The sequence below is a fragment of the Sinocyclocheilus anshuiensis genome, unplaced genomic scaffold, assembly GCF_001515605.1.
Source record: "Sinocyclocheilus anshuiensis isolate Anshui unplaced genomic scaffold, SAMN03320099.WGS_v1.1 scaffold1294, whole genome shotgun sequence".
NCBI lineage: Eukaryota > Metazoa > Chordata > Actinopteri > Cypriniformes > Cyprinidae > Sinocyclocheilus > Sinocyclocheilus anshuiensis.
In genome coordinates, this window is record NW_015558613.1 from 42,082 (window position 1) to 59,684 (window position 17,603).

Consider the following 17,603-nt stretch of genomic DNA (forward strand, 5'->3'; position numbering starts at 1 on the left):
ATATAATTTATTTATTTTGTCAAATATAAACTGAAACTGAAATAAGGAGATACACGCATCCCTTATAGTCAACTTTTAACAAGGCGTGAACTTTCTAGAAGTTCTCATGGATTACTGCTGTGGAGGAGGGTGAAGAGAGGAGGAATGGGAGAGAGAGAGAGAGAACGAGAGCGTGAAGCACTCATGTGAAAATATTAACTCTGGTCTTATCTAAATGAAACTGGAGTGAACAGGACGACCAGACAGAACTTGGTACAATTTGCATATGAAAAAAAAGCTGCAGATCAAGGCTCATTATTTAAGGAACTGTAAGTTTCTTATACGCCAAATCTCATTAAAGCTGCTGCGTTCACACTTTTGTTTACTGCAGCTAATCGTGTCATTTATCTTTATAGTCGGGCGCTGCGTGTATGTTTGCTGAGATTAATACACATTTGAGCTGCTGCCTGCTTCAGCTGCTGCAGATGTATAATTGATTTTAAAGTGAATCTGAGCTGTTGAGCCATAAAATAGGTATATTAGCTTGAACATTAATAATGCAAATCAGTGCCTGAGATAGCAGCTGCCAGGGGAGGACCCAGCCTTTTTACCCACAATGCACTGAGGTAGACAGTTAGCTCAGCTCAGCTTATACCAGCCTCTCATCCAGTTAAATTTTTTTCTCTTCTAGTCTCATGTTTTTTTTTTTTCATTTAGTCTCTTCTGTTCTCTTGTTTTTTTTTTCTCATCTAGTCTCATTTACTACTCTACTTTTTTCTCATTTCTTCTCTTATATTCTCCTATAATTTCTCGTCAAAATAAGCTGTTTTGTTTCTTTCTCATTTCAACTTCCCCTTTTCTCATAATTATTATTTTTTCCCTCGTTTTTGTCTTGCCTGATCAATTTTTTTTCTGGGCTTGCCTCTTCTCTTCTGGTCTTGTCTTGTCTCTTCTCATCTGGTCTCATGTCTTCTGTTCGATTCAAGTCTAATCTCTTCTATTTTGGGCTTTCTGATATCTTCTGTTCTCTTCTCATTTTGTTTAATTTCTTCTCATCTCAGCTTTCTATTCTAATTTTTTTTCCTCTTCTTGCCTATTCTTGTTTCTTCTCATTTTGTCTCTTCTGTTTTCTTGGCTTAACTTTTAAATAAGTTCAGATTTTTTTGTCTTTATATCGTTTCTCTTCAGTTCTTGTCTCATCTCATCTCATTCTGCTGTTTCTTTGTATTACTTGCTTGTCTCATTTCTTCTGTTTTATTTTGTTCTTGTCTAATTTCTTCACCTTCTTTTTGTTCTCATTTTTCTCATGTTTTTTTTCTTCATCTTGCATCTCATTGAATCTTATCTTGCCTCTTTTCTTCTGGTCTTGTCCTGTCTTTTCTCATATCTTCTATTCTCATCTCATCTTTTCTCTTTTGGTCTCTTCTAATCTTTTCTTGTCTATTTTCATTTGTCTCATCTTATCTCATTTTGTCTCTTCTCAACTGTTTTCTTCTGATGATTCTCCTCAGTTTTCTCTTCAAGAATACAACTTTTGTTTAGACACATCACACACAAACTTGTGTGAGCACATCCTCCCTGGAAGAACCTTTTTTTAGGCAGTGTATTCTATGAGAGCTGTCAAAAGTGTTTTCATTGCTGTCAACTGATATTGAGTGACTCATGACAGGTTTGGGAAGTCTTAAGTGCACATATGCCAACTCTGCACGAAGGTGTTTGGAGTGATTTTTCTGAAATCTGTGTCGTGATTTATTACTGAGCAGTGGTGACTGCTGTTTCACGTTCTTGTTTTGGGAAAAACATGAAATTAATACAGCATGTAAATTTCAAAGAGAAAACATGAGAAAATAAGGCCAAGAATAACACATCAGAATCACTGTCTCTTTCACTCGGCAGAGTAGCATCAGAGAAAACAGATGGCAGTGAAATTCACTGTAGTTGCCACTTCGTTTAAAGTGCTTATGTGCTTGAACATACTGTTGTGATATTCATCCTCCTTTTCAAGTGCTGCTGCTCTTGTGACAGTGTTACATATACACAGCCTCATCCAGATATATCTAGTAATTACTAGTTACTGATTGACCAAGGTTAAGGGTTAAGCATGATTTTATCCCACCGGGCTGATGTTGTTTCTGTCTATATGTGCGTTTGTAGGTTATCCAAACATTGTGGCAACGTATGGTCGTGGATACACAGGATTTTCTCCTAGCTACAGTTACCAGTTTCCAGGTGAGTCTGTCTGTCTGTGTACCTCACTCGTTATGAAACTGCAAACTGTCATGTAATTCAGCATCATTTTGGGAGCTTGTTACATGCACACGTGTGCATGTCAGTGAAAGGTGTGTGTGTGTTTGTTAGAGGTGTGAAGGTGAGCGCATTTTTCTGCTGCTGGTGGCAGATATTAGTGTTGATATGAGTGTCCTGTGGATGGCCACCTGCCTGCTGATATCATGAGCAGAGCTAATGGATTTTTCTTCTGTGGGTGTGACGTTGATCTTTCCCCAACATGTTTGTTCATACTGTAGTGCACATTTGTAGTTTCAGTGTAGATTTGTTCTGTTGCAAACATTTTTGTCAAGTTTTAAAGAAAAAAATAATTTGCTATTTTTGTCTTTGTTTTAGTTAATGATAGCAACACATCAAAAGGGTTTATGAGACCCATATTTTCTCTTTCTCACAGGGCTTAGTAGTTTTTCAAACATTTCTGTTCAGAATAGTAATAAATTATATTTAACAGGGTTAACTCATAAAAAGATACACATACACACAAGAACACACAAACTGACAGTCCCATTCACATAAACACACACAATCTCTCTGTGCTCTGATCTGTGGTGAGCCTCAAACTCTTGCACAGTTACTCATCTTTATGTGACGGCACCATACCATAAAATCAAACTACAAGAACATCTGTCTTTCTCTTGCTGTTTCTTTAGTACTGAAACTAGAAATGAACCCTGAAATGGGACAGCAGTGACACACACACACACACACACAGAGCGTAAAGCCAGGAATTCTCTCTCACACAAAACTGTCTGAATCCGTGTGAGATCATGAATGAGCTACTGACAAACCGAGAGATCTCTCCTTCTCAGCTGTCATTATGGAAATCAGCCATTTGTAAGGAGACTTTGGGAGAGCCGTTGTGCCCCTATTGATTTTTTAATGCTCTGTCTTTGTATCATCTCGAATGTGCATTGAATTTTGAATCTGGCGTTTGTGTTTCTTGCATTCCCACACTTACAGATGTGCATCTATTGGCTATAGTTGTTGTTTTGGAGTCTTTTTAAAATGCTTCCTGTTTTTGAATGGCACATAAAAGAAAGAGAATGAAATATGGATTTTCTCTCATTTTTGATGTAGTGTAGTACTTTACCACCAAAATGTAATTCATATACTGTGTATATATATTTATTTAATGTAATTTATAAATTATTTATAGATCATCTATATAGATAGATAGATCGATAGATCGATCAAGGATAGACACCTGAGGCCTAGATTTTGCAGGTGACTTGCAGGGTTCTTTTACTTGTTCTCATCATAAAAGCTCTTCAGATGTTCTCAAGTAACCCACAAATTGCTCTAGCAGTCAATGTCTTTCCTAACTGTCTGGAGTTGTTGGGGTCTTTTTAAATGCCTAAAGATGTTTCTTAAGTGTTTGGTGAAGGCCATTAAAATGCATAATCAACACTCACACCTGTCACCCAGGATTTTTGTCATATTTCTCATAAATTCTTACGTTGTTTTTTTCTTAGCTATACTTTACACATTTCAGCAGAAACCATCATTCTGGAAACATTTCCATTAGAAACAGGCCAAGCGCTTCGACTCTTTTGTGCCTGGGCAGGGAATGATTTATTTTCGACAACAAATTTCGGCCTGCTTTATCGTGTTCTGGCACAAGCGCCTGATCTGTCGAAAGACACAGAGAGATGGTTTTGTTTTATGGAATGGAAATGCGTGTCACCTCCATGATATCTGCTTCAGAGTGGTGCATCAATGCTTCCTTCCATTGCACACACACTTACACACGTGATTCATGGCCCATTTGTTTCAAAAACAGAAAGATCGGTGAGATGAGATCGTATACTCTTTTTGGAGTTGCGCAGTCACGGCTGTCCTCCTGCCCATAAAATTGTCTCTCATTATGGTGTGGGGTGAAACTCATGGCTGGCTGGTGACGTTTGAAGGTTTTGCGTTGTCCAGGGATCTTTCTGGAGATTTCTACTCCCTCCTTCATCGTTAAGTTTAATGGTGTATGAAAGAGATAAAAAAAGATTGAACCCTTTAATCTGCCTGGCAAAATGACTTTTTGTCCCCTAATCAAACATCAGAAGACTCTCAATGAAGATCCAGCTCATTCATTTTGGGCAAAACCTCTCACATATGAAAACTGATCTTAGTTTAGACACCTGTGCACAAAAACCCTTTCATAATGGCTTTTCTGGGTTTTTATACTGTTGTGTAGGAAGCAAAGAAGTGTTTATATGTATGCATGTTGTGTTCTTCATATAGACACCACCTGTACCAAAGGCTCCTGAGATCCACCTTTGATATCGCATGAAAAGCTTTCACAAAACTACAAACAGCATATCATTTTTTTCCCATATGCAGCAACAACAGGTCACTCGCTGCACAGATGAAAAGATAGTCAAGGCTGCTGCCTTTTCCAGCTCTTATTATGGTAGCTTTCATTGTTTTTATTTTCCTTTCAAAGTGGGCAATGAAGGCGCAGATTTTGTCATTTCACAGCTCCGTGTTGTTTGATAGGACACAAACCGTGTGTGTGGGCTCACATCAGATGTATTTATAGCCTAATTTCAGGACATGTGGCTCTTTTCAGCAGCTGTTTCCTAAAGCAGGGTAGCTCTAGCGTAGTCAGACTGAAAGGACATCTTTCTCTCTCCGTACCATCTATGATAATGAGGCTAGTGCTTACTTGTAAGAAATAGATTTGTTAATTTTTCTGTAAGAACAATCTGTTTTTAGGGCATTGCTGGCTGATTTCTAGGGTGTTCTGTGTGAACCTGTCATCTGCAGCAGTCAGTGTTCTTCAGGCCTCGTATAGCATTCAAAATTCCTTCTCTTTCCTTCTTTCTCTTCTTCTTCCTCCTGTCCATGTCCCTCTTCCTCTCTCTTTCAGTGTCGTAGACCCCTTCTGCGCTCCCTCAGGGTCCATTTGTGCGGTTTTATGGTGCCCAGGGGAGAGCAATGTGTCCTTGTGCCCTCTCAGTAGGGTTTTTCTCTCCCATCAGCCCATTCGCTGGAGCAGATTCAAATAACGCCATAAAACTGAATGCTAAATGTTGGCGTTATCTCGTCCGTAATGAAAAGCCCATGAAATTGATTTAATGCTGCAGCGCCTCTCTCAAGCAGCCTTTCACGGCAGAAACACAAAACAATGAGCCTCCGAGATCTAATAATTAACCCACCTAATCCGGCAAAGTTAATCTCTCACAAGAACTTTGTTCCAGCGTTAACTTTGACGAAGGGAGAGAGACCGCTGGGGGACAGAAGATGCTGTGCAGAGGAAGAGACGAGGGGGGAAAAGCAGCACAAATGACTTGTGACACTTTGGTGAAGGACACTTGTGCTCGGCAACAGCGAGCAGAGCGAAAGAGAGGCAGGGACGCGTGACCTCCATTAGCATTAGCATTAGCATACTGATTTGTGGTTTGTGAAGAGATTAATGAGCTGGGGAAAGAAACAGGAAATGACATGCGTAATTTAAACCAGAGAGACCACAGAGGTTTGGTATTATCTATAACCGTCTTTAATCTGGTCCTGTATTATTTTTACTCTTTTTACGGCTTTTTTTTTTAATTTTTTTTTTTGCTCCACAAACTAAGCTATTATATACATGCCTACATCATGATTTTTTTTTTTTTTCTTTCTTTTTTTTTTTTAATTGAGTATCCATATGACAGTTTTCTCTTTTTAAATTTGTTTTTTATTTATTTGCTCTTTTTATTAAGGTTAGCCATATGTCAAATATTTTACTTTTTTTCAGTTTTTAATTTTTCAATACCTAGGCAAATTTTCTCTTAATTTGATTAATTATTATATAGTTTTTCTTTTTTTCATGATTTTTTTTCTTTTATATTCAATTTTCACATTTCTATTAATTTTGATTCTTTTTTTAATGTTTTAATGTAATATATGTAATTTTTAAAAATGTTTATTTAAATTTAGAAAAATGTTTCTTTTTTTTTTTTTTTTTGAGTAGCCATATGGGAAGTATTTTTGATTTTTTTTTTATTTATTTAATTTTGCTTTTATATTTTCATTTTTATTGAGTGGCCATATGGCAAATTATCTCTAACACTAATCTTTTTTTTTTTTCTCCTCCTCCTTTCTTTTATTTTTTGCTGTTAGATGTGATTTGCAGTGCAATATAGGAACAGTCCCTCTGGAGTAACCAGAGTGTTAAATGCCCTGCTTAAGGTTATAATGGTGATAGTTGAGGGATCACCCCATCTAACCTACAAACATTGGGTTGCCCATCTCAAATCTTTACCTCCTAAGCCACTCCACCTTCTGAGTTGTGAGTTTACAGTCTGGTGTAATGACATGCTGTAGATGGGCGTAAGACCCCCTTGTAAGTCTTTACTGCTCTGATGAGCAGCTGTCAAACGCAGATTCACACCTTCATTAAAGTGCCGGGACTGTAATTACATTTGTTATGAAATAATGCAGCCGTAGATACTCTGGACTGGTGGCTTTTTTAGTTGGCTTCTACAATGATGATGATTATGTTTGATTACAATGTTTGAACACTGAACTAGTGACTGTTGTTAAATATGTAGATTCTTCAGCGGTCTCGGTTTACCACAAACAAATTGCATTCTGTGAAGCACAATGTCATTCAACAGAGTTTGGCTTGTTGTTCAGTATTAAGCTGAGTAGAAATCATCAGCGGTTGATTAATTTTTTTTCATAAACTTCCAAGAAGCACATTTAGATGAGCTGTATGAGGACACATACACACTCATTATTACCTGCCATTATGGACCTTAAAGAGTACCACATGTCCTCTGATGCTTCTGAATGAGATAATAGGCACTATGTTGCAAGCAATTAATCCCACAATCCTCTGCTCTCAGCTCTACTCTGTCCGCTCACGCTCCATGTCCACCATACAAATGATCACACTGATGGATTGAGCGCTGATGCATCTCCGTCAACTCTACTAACACATGAGGGAAGACAGGCGCTGTGTTAAATCACATGGTTTCTGTATCCTCTGGTGGCATTCAGTCAAACAAGTACATTTGTCCTCCCAATGGAGTAATCATTTTTATAAATACCCATAATTCTGTGCTGCTCACCTCGCATTAGAGCATTATGAGAAAGCTTCTGAAGCTGTGTAAAGTAAGTGCAAATGAACTGTAATATGTTGCATTTTTCTGAGCCGGTATGTGAAAGAAAAAGCTGATGGTCCTTCCATGGGCCACGTGTTCCTGTGCTGTCTGTAATTAAAATGTTGCCAGGAAAGAGAGAGAGAGAGGCTGTAGATCAGTCCTGCTAGCATCACTTTAAACGACTAATTATATTTGAGTTCTTTTGATTTATATGTAATTATTTGAAAGATGATGTAGCATCTCTCTCGTGTGTGTTGCATTAGTGTGAATAGAGTTGTTCTTTGAAGCTCTGATGCATTCATATGGCTGTAAATTTGATTGCGATGAAGAGCACTAGTAAATAATTTTCTTCTCTCGGCAGGTTTCCCAGCGACTGCGTACGGACCTGTGGCGGCAGCAGCAGTGGCGGTGGCGCGAGGCTCAGGTAGGGCGACCCGGGGAAGAAGCGGCTACATGGCGTACCCACAGAACGCAGGGCCAGGTAAACACTCTTTACCGCCTGTGTTCTGAGTGGCCACTGCTCCCCCCAGCCAAAAACACACACACTCACTTTCACTAGTGTCCTGTTTCACATTATTCACTCGTCATGTGCCCTAAACTGTCATTTCATAGATTCCATTGCATCTTTGTTGAACAAGATAAATCTCTCTGCTAAGACTGGCTAAAGACTGTACTCTGCTTAGAAACCTTCCCACGGTTAATGCAGGGTTAATCAGTAGAGGGCACTGCAGAGATCAGTTCCAATCTTGAACCTAAACTTTACCGTGGCCTGGGAAGTGTTCGTTTTAGTGCCCTCTGATGTGAATGACTCTGTAGCACTATACAGAGGAGTATATCCATCTCAGTAGATCATCTAGAATCCTTACCACTCTCTGTCAAGAGTTTGAAGTGATGTACATGGGTTTAACACAGGTAGTCAAACATATAGTCAACATGAAGAGGATTTGAGAACCGGGGGTGTGCAATGTTCAGAATTTTGAATTGAGTTAGCAGACAGGATGCAGAATTGCAGTTCTAATCTGAAAACAAGAAAGTGGAATTATAATGAATTTAATTCAAAGACATTCAAATAACTAATTTTTAACTAGAAAAGCTTCAAATGTTGGCATGACAAAAGCCTTGTTTGAAAGTTTTGAAAAAAGTTTAAAAGCCCCATGTTTTAGGATGGACAGATAGATATTTGAAATGTCATCTATAGAAATTTTTATTTAGTTTATGTATTTCAGCATATTTAATACATTAAGTTCTTGCCTAATTTGAATTTCTTTGCAATTTCAATTATTTTTACTGTGACTCGTGTCACTTTCTGTGACTCGTGGCCAATTCAATTCAAATTCACACTCCTTAACGGAAAGGGAGTAAATGAGATTTGCCCAGCTCTGTTCTCAAGATAAGTGTGTTGCCGAGACTTTCACTTGAAAAGCATTATGGAAAGTGTCCATTAAAGCAAATGAAAGACTTTTTGCCATGCACCATTTTGTTTTCTGAATGTCAAGATATTCCTCCAGCATTGTTTCGTACAACATGATGTATGAAGACACACATAAGATTTGATTTTAAGGGTCAGATATGGCCAAAGTTTAAATTGTTGAATTTGAACATCACGTACCAGGGTAGCGCTGCAGCTACGCTCGATACAGTTCAGAGCACTGGAGAATGTTGAAGTGAGTCATGTCTCAACAGTAATGGTGCTCCAACATTAATGTGAGAACTAGATACCACAGCTTACAAACTAAACTTCTAAGACTTGATAACTGTAGTTGTTCCCTTTCAGTTGGAGTTTATTGGCCTAGTACGACGGCACTTAAGGGTGCTTTCACACCTGTTGATCGATTGCTTTGTTCCAAAACAGGGATTAAAATTATTACAATGTTGCTTTTTATTCTTGGTGCGGTTCGCTTTCACACGGCAATGTTTCTAAACGGACCAAATTTGTTAATACAAGTCACGTGCTATTAAACTGTTCTCTCATTGGTCAGAGTTTCACGGTTTATTTTCCGGGATTCCACTAGCTGTCACAGCTGTCATCTGTCAGGATGGAACGACAACAGCTTCGCGGGCTTGTTGTTGTTGTTTTTTGTAGATGTAGTTATATTAATTTATCACTTTGAGCAGGAGTCCAGGATTCATGGGGAAAACATTTTTAAAATGCACATACTAGGAAGAAGAGCAATAAGACGGCATTATAAAATGAAAAATGCGCTTTGATTTTGAATGGCGAAGACGTGCTCACCCGCAGACATTCACAGGTTCATTTTGAAGTATTAGCTAAACAACAAAGCTAATGCTTTTCACGGAACTTACGTAATCACCCATTATACATTGTGATATAGCCTGGTTCGTTGGTCCGTTAGATCGGATTGCTTTCTCACTACAACCGAACTGCTCCAGAGTTCGTTTTCAATCGAGCCGAGACCACCTCGTTCAGGCGATCTCGGACCAATTGTTTTGGTGCGGATCCGAGCGCGATTGCCGTGTTCACATATGCCCAAACGAACCGAGCTAAGAGAGGAAACGCCAGGTTTCCGAAACAACGGGCCAGGTGTGAAAGCACCCTAAGAGGAAATTGTCTTGGTGAATTGCTTTCACGAATGTACTCATACTCTCATCTAAATTTTGCAGTGCCCTTTTTTACGGCTGTTCCCTTTTAAAGTGAGAGTTTCAGTGATTCAGGTGGAGGTCTGTCTCCCTGGACCTGACAGAGCGATGGGAGAGACTGTTGGCTCCACAGGGGCCTGCTCCACGGGAGGCTCACAGCCTTCTGGAGGCCGATCTCCCTAGCGCATGGCAGTGGAGGCATGTGTCTCCAACTGATGTGCCTCGTCCTTTCCTGCTTTGCTGAGACATCTCCCTCTGGATCTCTCTGTCCCTTTCAGAGCAATGCTCTGCTTGTTTTTCTAGAGGTTGCCATATGCGAATCGACCCATTCCTGATCATTAAGGCAGAAAGGACTCGCATGTGTGTGTGTGTGTGTGTGTCTCTCTTCTCTCTTTTGGTTCACCTCATGTGCAGATTTTCTTTTCTCGCCTTTTCATCCCCCCATCTTCTATTTCCATCTCCCCTCCTGTCTTTATCTCCTCTTTCCCCAGTGAGTAGGTAGTTGTCGTAAGACGCTAACAGATCATTGGAAAGGGATGAGTTTGCTCAGCAGATGGAGTGCAGTGGAGGCAGTTTCCTGTGCCCTGGTGTATTGTGGGAGTGTGCAGTGTTGAGCTATGTTCTCTTGAATAAGCAGTCCTGTGTCAGTGCTTTTTCAATGGCCAGCGGTTGCTGCATTTAACCCCAGAGTCCTACGAAATGTGCTGGTCTTCATTTTTTTTTCCCACAGAACTATTGGTACTGTGAAACAAAACGCAGCATGGGTTCAGGTCCATTTGTGTTAATTAACAGATAGAAGCATGATAGTATTACAAGGTTGTATTTGAGGGAGCAGATGAGATGTTGTGTTACGTTCTGCTCTGCTACAGTGGGCCACCTGCCCACTCGCCCGAGCATGAAGATGCTCCTGTTTGGCAAACTACCTCACATTATCTGAGATCATTATCCATTTTATCCCAAGCTCTGTGAGCCTTGAAAAGCATCTCTGTGGAGTGCTGTTTTGGCTCGTGTATATGAGGTGAGATTAAACTACAGGCCCTGGTTGCCCATTGCTTTAGCTCCTGCTGGACTGCATGTGATGTAAATCCCCTAGAAATGTTAATAAAAAATGCACCTGAATTTACAGCAGCAAAGCCCCCCATCAACAGTCCCAGAATGAGTCGCTCTGCTGAGATCCGCAAAGCTGAAGCCACTGTGTTTTCACATTAGAGCTCGAGTCCATTTGTGTGGTTTGTATGAAGGAATCATACCCAAGTTAACTTTTTTATTTTTCAGTTTGCTTTCTTTTACTTCTCTTTTAATGTTTTTGATACATTCTACAGTGGTAAACAGCAGTAGTACCAGAGCCTTCTGCATTTTGTCACCAATTTAAAAAGTCTAGACTATGAATGTATTCATAATTTAAATTAATACAATGTAAAAGTATAATTGTGTCATTTAATATATACATTTTAATTTTAGTTTTTCCTTTTGTTTAATATTTATTTTAAAATGTAAATGTAATATTATTTTAAATGTATTAAAAATATTGTTTTTATCTGTAATATTTATTTTTAAATTGTTTCAAGAATATTAAATTTTTATATGTATTTAAATTTAATAAATTCAAAATAAATATTTAAAAATGTTTATTGGTATATCATATTCTATCTGTGTAGTGTAATATTTATTTTTAAAATTATGTAACATTCTAATTGTTTAAAATGTATGACTTTAGAACACTTTAAGAGAACAGAAAACACATAGCCCGATGAAGCTGAGCTCTAGATAACTCAACTTTCAGTTCGATCAGCAAGAAGACTTCAGTATCTTTGTCACTTAAAAAAACAAAAACATGAGGTGCGTAATGGGCGTCTTCCTGCTGTGTGCATCTACAATTCATAACGCTCCGTGTCAAAAGCTTTGTAACTGAGCCGTCACTAATTTAGATCTACTGTCCTGGATTTGTGAAGTTACTTTGTCATTCAACCAAAGAAAAGCGCTGAGAGAGACCTGAGAGCATGCCAGAAAATGCCTGAATAAATCATGTGTTAAAATTCATTAGCAAAGCCTTTCTGAGCACCAATATGACAAGACATTAAATATGTATTATTTATTAAATGTCGGCACTTACGGAAAAGGGGGTCTAGTGATGTTAATTAGCCAGCCGTTCGGTCAAAAAGGACTATTTTAAATGGAAAGTGAAAGCTAAATCCAGGCACGGGTGGTCCTTCCCCCACCCCTGCAAAATTGACTTTAGGTGGAAATGAAGAGGCTAATTACAGCTGCTCTGAAATTCAAAGCTAATTTGGGGGCCAATATGACGGGCTAACTGACAACCGTTCTGAAGTGGCTTGTTGGAATGGCCACCAGGGATTTGAGTGGGAGTAGTGTGTGTGTGAGTATGGATAATGGATAATCACCGATGCACTCTTAACCAGCTCAGCGGCGTAAGTGGCAGAGGAGAGACACTGGCCTGTGTTTTATTGTGAATGTGATCGAAAGCTCTTAGACTGTTTGACGTGTGTGTGTTAGTGAGCGAGAGCAGCAGTTTGAGGTCACTTCTGTGATCTGGTAAAATGGAAGCGAAGGGAGCCGTTATCCACTCAGAGAGCCGCCCCTCTGCTGACTACATGCAAAGAGACAGAGGAAAAAAGGGAGGAAGAAAACAAGTAGAACAGTGAATACTGGAGTTGTAACTTCGTAAGAGTCCTTTCTGTTATTCAGGAGAGAGATGGCGAGAGTGAAAGAGAGGAAAGAGGGGTAATTATCTTCAGAAATGAGGCTCGGCGAACGATTCACACTGCTGGGCCCGCTGATCCGGTCGCCACGGCAACGCCGACCCACTCATTTGTTTTGCAGATGAGTAATTACATCCAATTAGACTACAGAGAGAGTGAAAAAAGAGAAACAGATGGAATAAGGGGTCTTTTGTTTCACGCTGATAGCTGGAATATTAATAATTGGGCTGAAGATCTGATCGACAGTGATACTGCAACTAGGAGCTGATCTGAAGTCTTCAGCAGTTCACACCTGAGAGCCTCACCTCCACACACACACACACTCTCCCACACTCGCTCGTTCTCCTGTTTATGGTTGCCATGGAATTTTGCTGTTAGATGTTGACATCAGTATGGGATTTCAATGCAAGTGCCCCATCAGGCCTCAGACTCTTTGCTGTACTGTCCATAAAGTACTGTAATATAGTGGTCAGGACTGGTGACCAGAAGATTGCTGGTTCAATCGAGCCATTCAGTGAGCACTTAACCCCAGGTTACTTCAATAAAGTCATGGTGGCATTCTATTCATTTTAATTAATTTTTCTTCAAAATTAAGTTTTCTGCAGTAAGAAAATTTGCAATATTAACTCAAAACAAAATTGTTAATTTATCTAAAGACCATAAAGTCAAGGTCAGTCACCTTGTTTTTTTTCTGCTTTTTAAAACTGGAATGCACATTTGTGGCTCATGCAGTGGTATTACTGTTCTCATTAACCCATATGCCCAGACTGCTGTAACAGAGATCTGCAGCTTTAGCATGCTGCCAGCTGAATTATCAAGCTCTGGTGATGTGCTGGAATATTGTGTTATTGATGAAGCGCTACAGCAGATGTCCATACAACTAAAACGGCATTCGACTGGTGTTCATTAGCAGACCGTTAATTTGCACACATATTGTGCCACACGGACTAAAAACATTTCTGCGGCAGACACCCACATCGCCCCGCCCCAAGAGGAGACGCTCGCTGCCTCTCGAACATGCTGCAAGAGAACATGTGTTGTTTTAGAAAGATCAGAGGAAAGCTATTATTTCTCTAACTTTGATGTCAGAGCAGCGTTGTCCGATCCCGCTCGGTTTCTCACCTTTGCTCAAGTGAAAGTAAATCATTTGTATGCTCTGAAAAGAAAATGAGCTGAAGAAGATAATCAGGCAGCGGCTCACTCCCAGATGGTTGCTTCTGCTGTCTTGCCATCCAACTGGAGAGCTCTTTTCAGCCTCATTTTATTCATATCCTTTTACACTGATGGCACTATCATTAGAGGCAATCTACCTGAACAATAAAGGTAATTTTCCCTGCCTTTATTAGATAAGACCTTCCCAACTGAGCGCCTTGTGCAGCTGAGGGCTAATTGTCCGTGTCAGCATAAACAAAGCAGCTTTGTACATCCGTTGTGTGTGTGAATGTCGGCTTTGTGTACTGCCTCTCCCAGTATCCTGTAATCGGCAGAATTAGGCAGATGGAACAGGAAGCCGCCATTGTGGTGTCCTGGCATCTGTGACTTGTGGAATGTGTGCGGCACGGTTCCACGAAGACATCGTGGGAGGGGGGGATGTTGCACGTTCGCCAACCCACGCCCTGCTCAGCCATTTAACAAATGGAGGAGTCTGTGTAGAGGTCGACTCTTGTTTGTTGTTAAAGATCTAATTAGAGTGTGCTGAAGAGGCAGCGGAAGCTTGTCTAATTAGCGGGGAGCAGAAAACCCACTTTAAAATTCAAGGACTGGCGATTAGAATGCACGTCGAAAAAATGGATTATGAAAAGAAAAGGGTGTCCCTGGCCTTTGTTTTGCTGGTGTGGTCTTTTTTGTAGTTGAGATCGAGCGTGAAAAGTTGGTTTAGTCCTGAGTAACAGTGCAGGGTGGGGAGAAAAAGATCCAAAAGACTCTGAACAGAAATGTCAATTTTTCACTAAAGAGCCAGGAAGCCTAGCAGTGACCTGAAACAACCCCAGTGTGTCCGACACAGAACTCTGTAGGAAACGCCACAGACTTCTGCAGAATTGGATTTGTGGGTGTTTATAACATTGAACACATCACTCACCAGCTTTGTTTAAAGGAATAGTTCATACAAAATAAACATTCTGTCATCGTTTACTCACCATTGTGTCGTTTCAAACCTGTATGACAAAAGAAGATAATGTGAAGAATGTCTTTATCCATAGAATGAAAATCATTGTGGATATAAATAATATCAGACCCCAATGACCCTCATTGTCTGGACAAAAAACAAAAAAAAACAAAACAAAAAAAACAAATTTTTCACAATATATTCTTTCATTTTGCTTAGAGGAAAGAAAATTGTGCAGGTATGGAATGATGTGAAGATGAGTAAATGATGACAGATTTTTCATTTTTGGGCAAAACTATTCCTTTAATATGTTTATGCTTTAAATTAAACAGTTTCAGAGAAATCATGGTCATATACATCTGCATATTTTTGTGCAGAGTGTGTCCATGGAATCATGCACGTGAAGCTTGAGTTTAGACAGAGATGTAATTGGAATCATTACAGCAGTACATTTCTGTGATTCCTCAAGTCACGTATTACAGTAAGCAGGCAGTGTTGGAGGTGTGCCATTCCTCAAGCACTTGAGCATAATTTGACAGGCAGGCGTTTTGCCCACAAACCACGGACGGTGAGGGAAAGTTGCGAAGCTGATGACAGAGAAACTATTTATAGCTTCAGATTTCTCTTGGCAACTGTTGAGGGCATAATCAGCGCTGGGATGTTCGGCACAGCTCCAGGATGCTCCTGCAGGTCCCAGACCCCAGTGAAAAGCAAACGTGCGACAAGGCAGACGCAAGATGAAAAACCTGTGTGGTGGATCTTGACTTTCTTTGATTGGATCATCTTAATGTTTCTGAAAAGCCAATGAAGACTTTTAATGCCCTCTGTATATCAAACCTGCACATAGGATTGAAAAGACCAGCTATAAATGTCAGCGATGCTGGAGCCATCAAATGACATCCTCTGAGGCGTTCATTATCCAATGAACAATTCCAATTCCATTTCCGCCATTCCAATGAAAAGTGTGTTTGTGACTGTTAATGATGTCTAACATCCTTTTTTGATGTTAATGTCCAATAAACATCAATGGAGCGCTGTTGAACCACATTTTATTCATCACTGTATTTGCCATATCTGACCTGTTCACTCATAGGTTTCTCTTTAGAGCTTTGCTAAGCATCTCTGTGATAGTCAGTTTGGTTTAGTGGGAATCATGTTACAAACTGAATACGAGTGTGTGTACGTGGGCATCATTCAGCCTCATGTTGTCTCCTGTCACGCATGCCTCACTGCCTCAGTCACTTCATCTTTGTGTATCATATAAACACCTCTCTTCTCAATGACGGCATCCCCCCTACTCTGCGTATTTCCCAGGGTTCCCCGATTACGGCTTTTATTCTGGGCCCGGTGACCAGCGGGGCACTCCCTGCTCCTTTGCCGACTATGCCACCCTGGGGCCCCATACGGGTCAGATGCTGCAAAGCGAGCACGTCACCTCTACCTGCAACTCACCCTCCCAGCACCACCCAAGCCCGGACCACTTTAAGAGCTCAGGTGTGTATGGCATATTTTGTCCTATACATGTGTTGCTTCTAACACCCGTTTATTCTGATGTATTGGGAAATACACCTTCATTTTTTCCTCATTCCAAATGTACATGAGTATCCCAGCATGCTGAGAGTTGTTGTCCTTCCTTACTTTTTCAAGGGTAAAAACCCTTCCATGTGTATCCACTCATGTACTGCATGTTTAAGTACAAAGAAATCAGTCCTACCTATAAATAAAATGACATAAAATATGATTAAAACACTTTATATAAATATATACTATATGTACTACATATTTAATTTTAATCTGTGTCATAAATGTGAGAAGTACCTTTATTAACAGAAATTAAAAGTTTGGACTGTATTTACATCTGTATCCCTTGTGATCACCTGACCGATGTTAATACAGTTGTAAACTCGTACAACATCTGTGTATGAAGCATAATTTAGGGTATTGATGATACGAGTTTGCAGGACCGAGCTCACCAACTTGAACTTTGGAACGCAGCCAAATTCGCCTGAGCTTTTGTTTCCTGTCTCCTGCATTGCATTATGTATAAATGGAAGTCATTGGAATGAAAAGTTTAATGTGACTGGCTGTTTAGAAATCAGATTTAAAATGAACCCTCTAGTCATGGAGGGACTACTCTGTGGAGTAACAGTCGTGTCCCGATGAAAGAGGCTGGGAAGTCACGCGTTGTGCAGCCCTTCTGTGGTACTGTCCTAATCACTGTGGCAACATGGCTTGTGTCAGGCCAGGTGTTGTGGATCTTTGAGATTTGGCTCCTTCTGTCCTACTTCTTTTGCCTCATTTCATTTGGCAGCCAAAAAAATGGAAAATGTCCTCTTACTTTACACCAGCGATCACGTAGATGTGGGTTTGGACTCAAGCCTAACCTGTGCTCATTTTGAGGCTGCAAACTTTGGATTCACAGTACAAAGGCTAAATCTAAATCCATTCATGAGTGTACATTATTTAAATGTAAAAAACATCAGTGTTCTTGTCATTTCTCTGAAATGTCACATTGTGGAAGTGAATGTGTTGGGAACTCCATTTCTGTTGACTTCAAGATCTCTGAAGTGCGTTTAGACCAAAAATTGGAGATACTTGACTTGTGAGTTGCTACGTCTTATTAGCTTTCTACTTTTCCAAGTCTTTTTTTCTCTCTTATGTTTTTGCGTTTACCAGCCAAAAAAAAAAAACATCCTTTAGTTTTATTTTTTGTTGACATTGGAAACAAAAACTCATCTAATTTCAGGGTGTCCGCGGGTCCTTAAAAAGTCTTAAAATGTCTTAAATAACGTTTTCCTAATATAAGGCCTTAAAAAGTCTTAAAATGTCTTAAAT

At 39.8% G+C, this 17,603-nt stretch overlaps 1 protein-coding gene across 1 annotated transcript in view; it reads left to right on the forward strand.

The window, feature by feature from the left end:
* Window positions 1-17,603, forward strand: part of LOC107680316 (RNA-binding protein Musashi homolog 2-like) — a gene marked incomplete at its 5' end in the record, with an annotated part of 70,859 nt that overhangs the window by 40,699 nt on the left and 12,557 nt on the right. Inside the window, 3 exons of the mRNA XM_016476164.1 lie at window positions 2,134-2,208; window positions 7,705-7,767; window positions 16,083-16,262. Coding sequence (XP_016331650.1) covers window positions 2,134-2,208; window positions 7,705-7,767; window positions 16,083-16,262 — 318 coding nt within the window. The remainder of the gene's footprint in view (window positions 1-2,133; window positions 2,209-7,704; window positions 7,768-16,082; window positions 16,263-17,603) is intronic.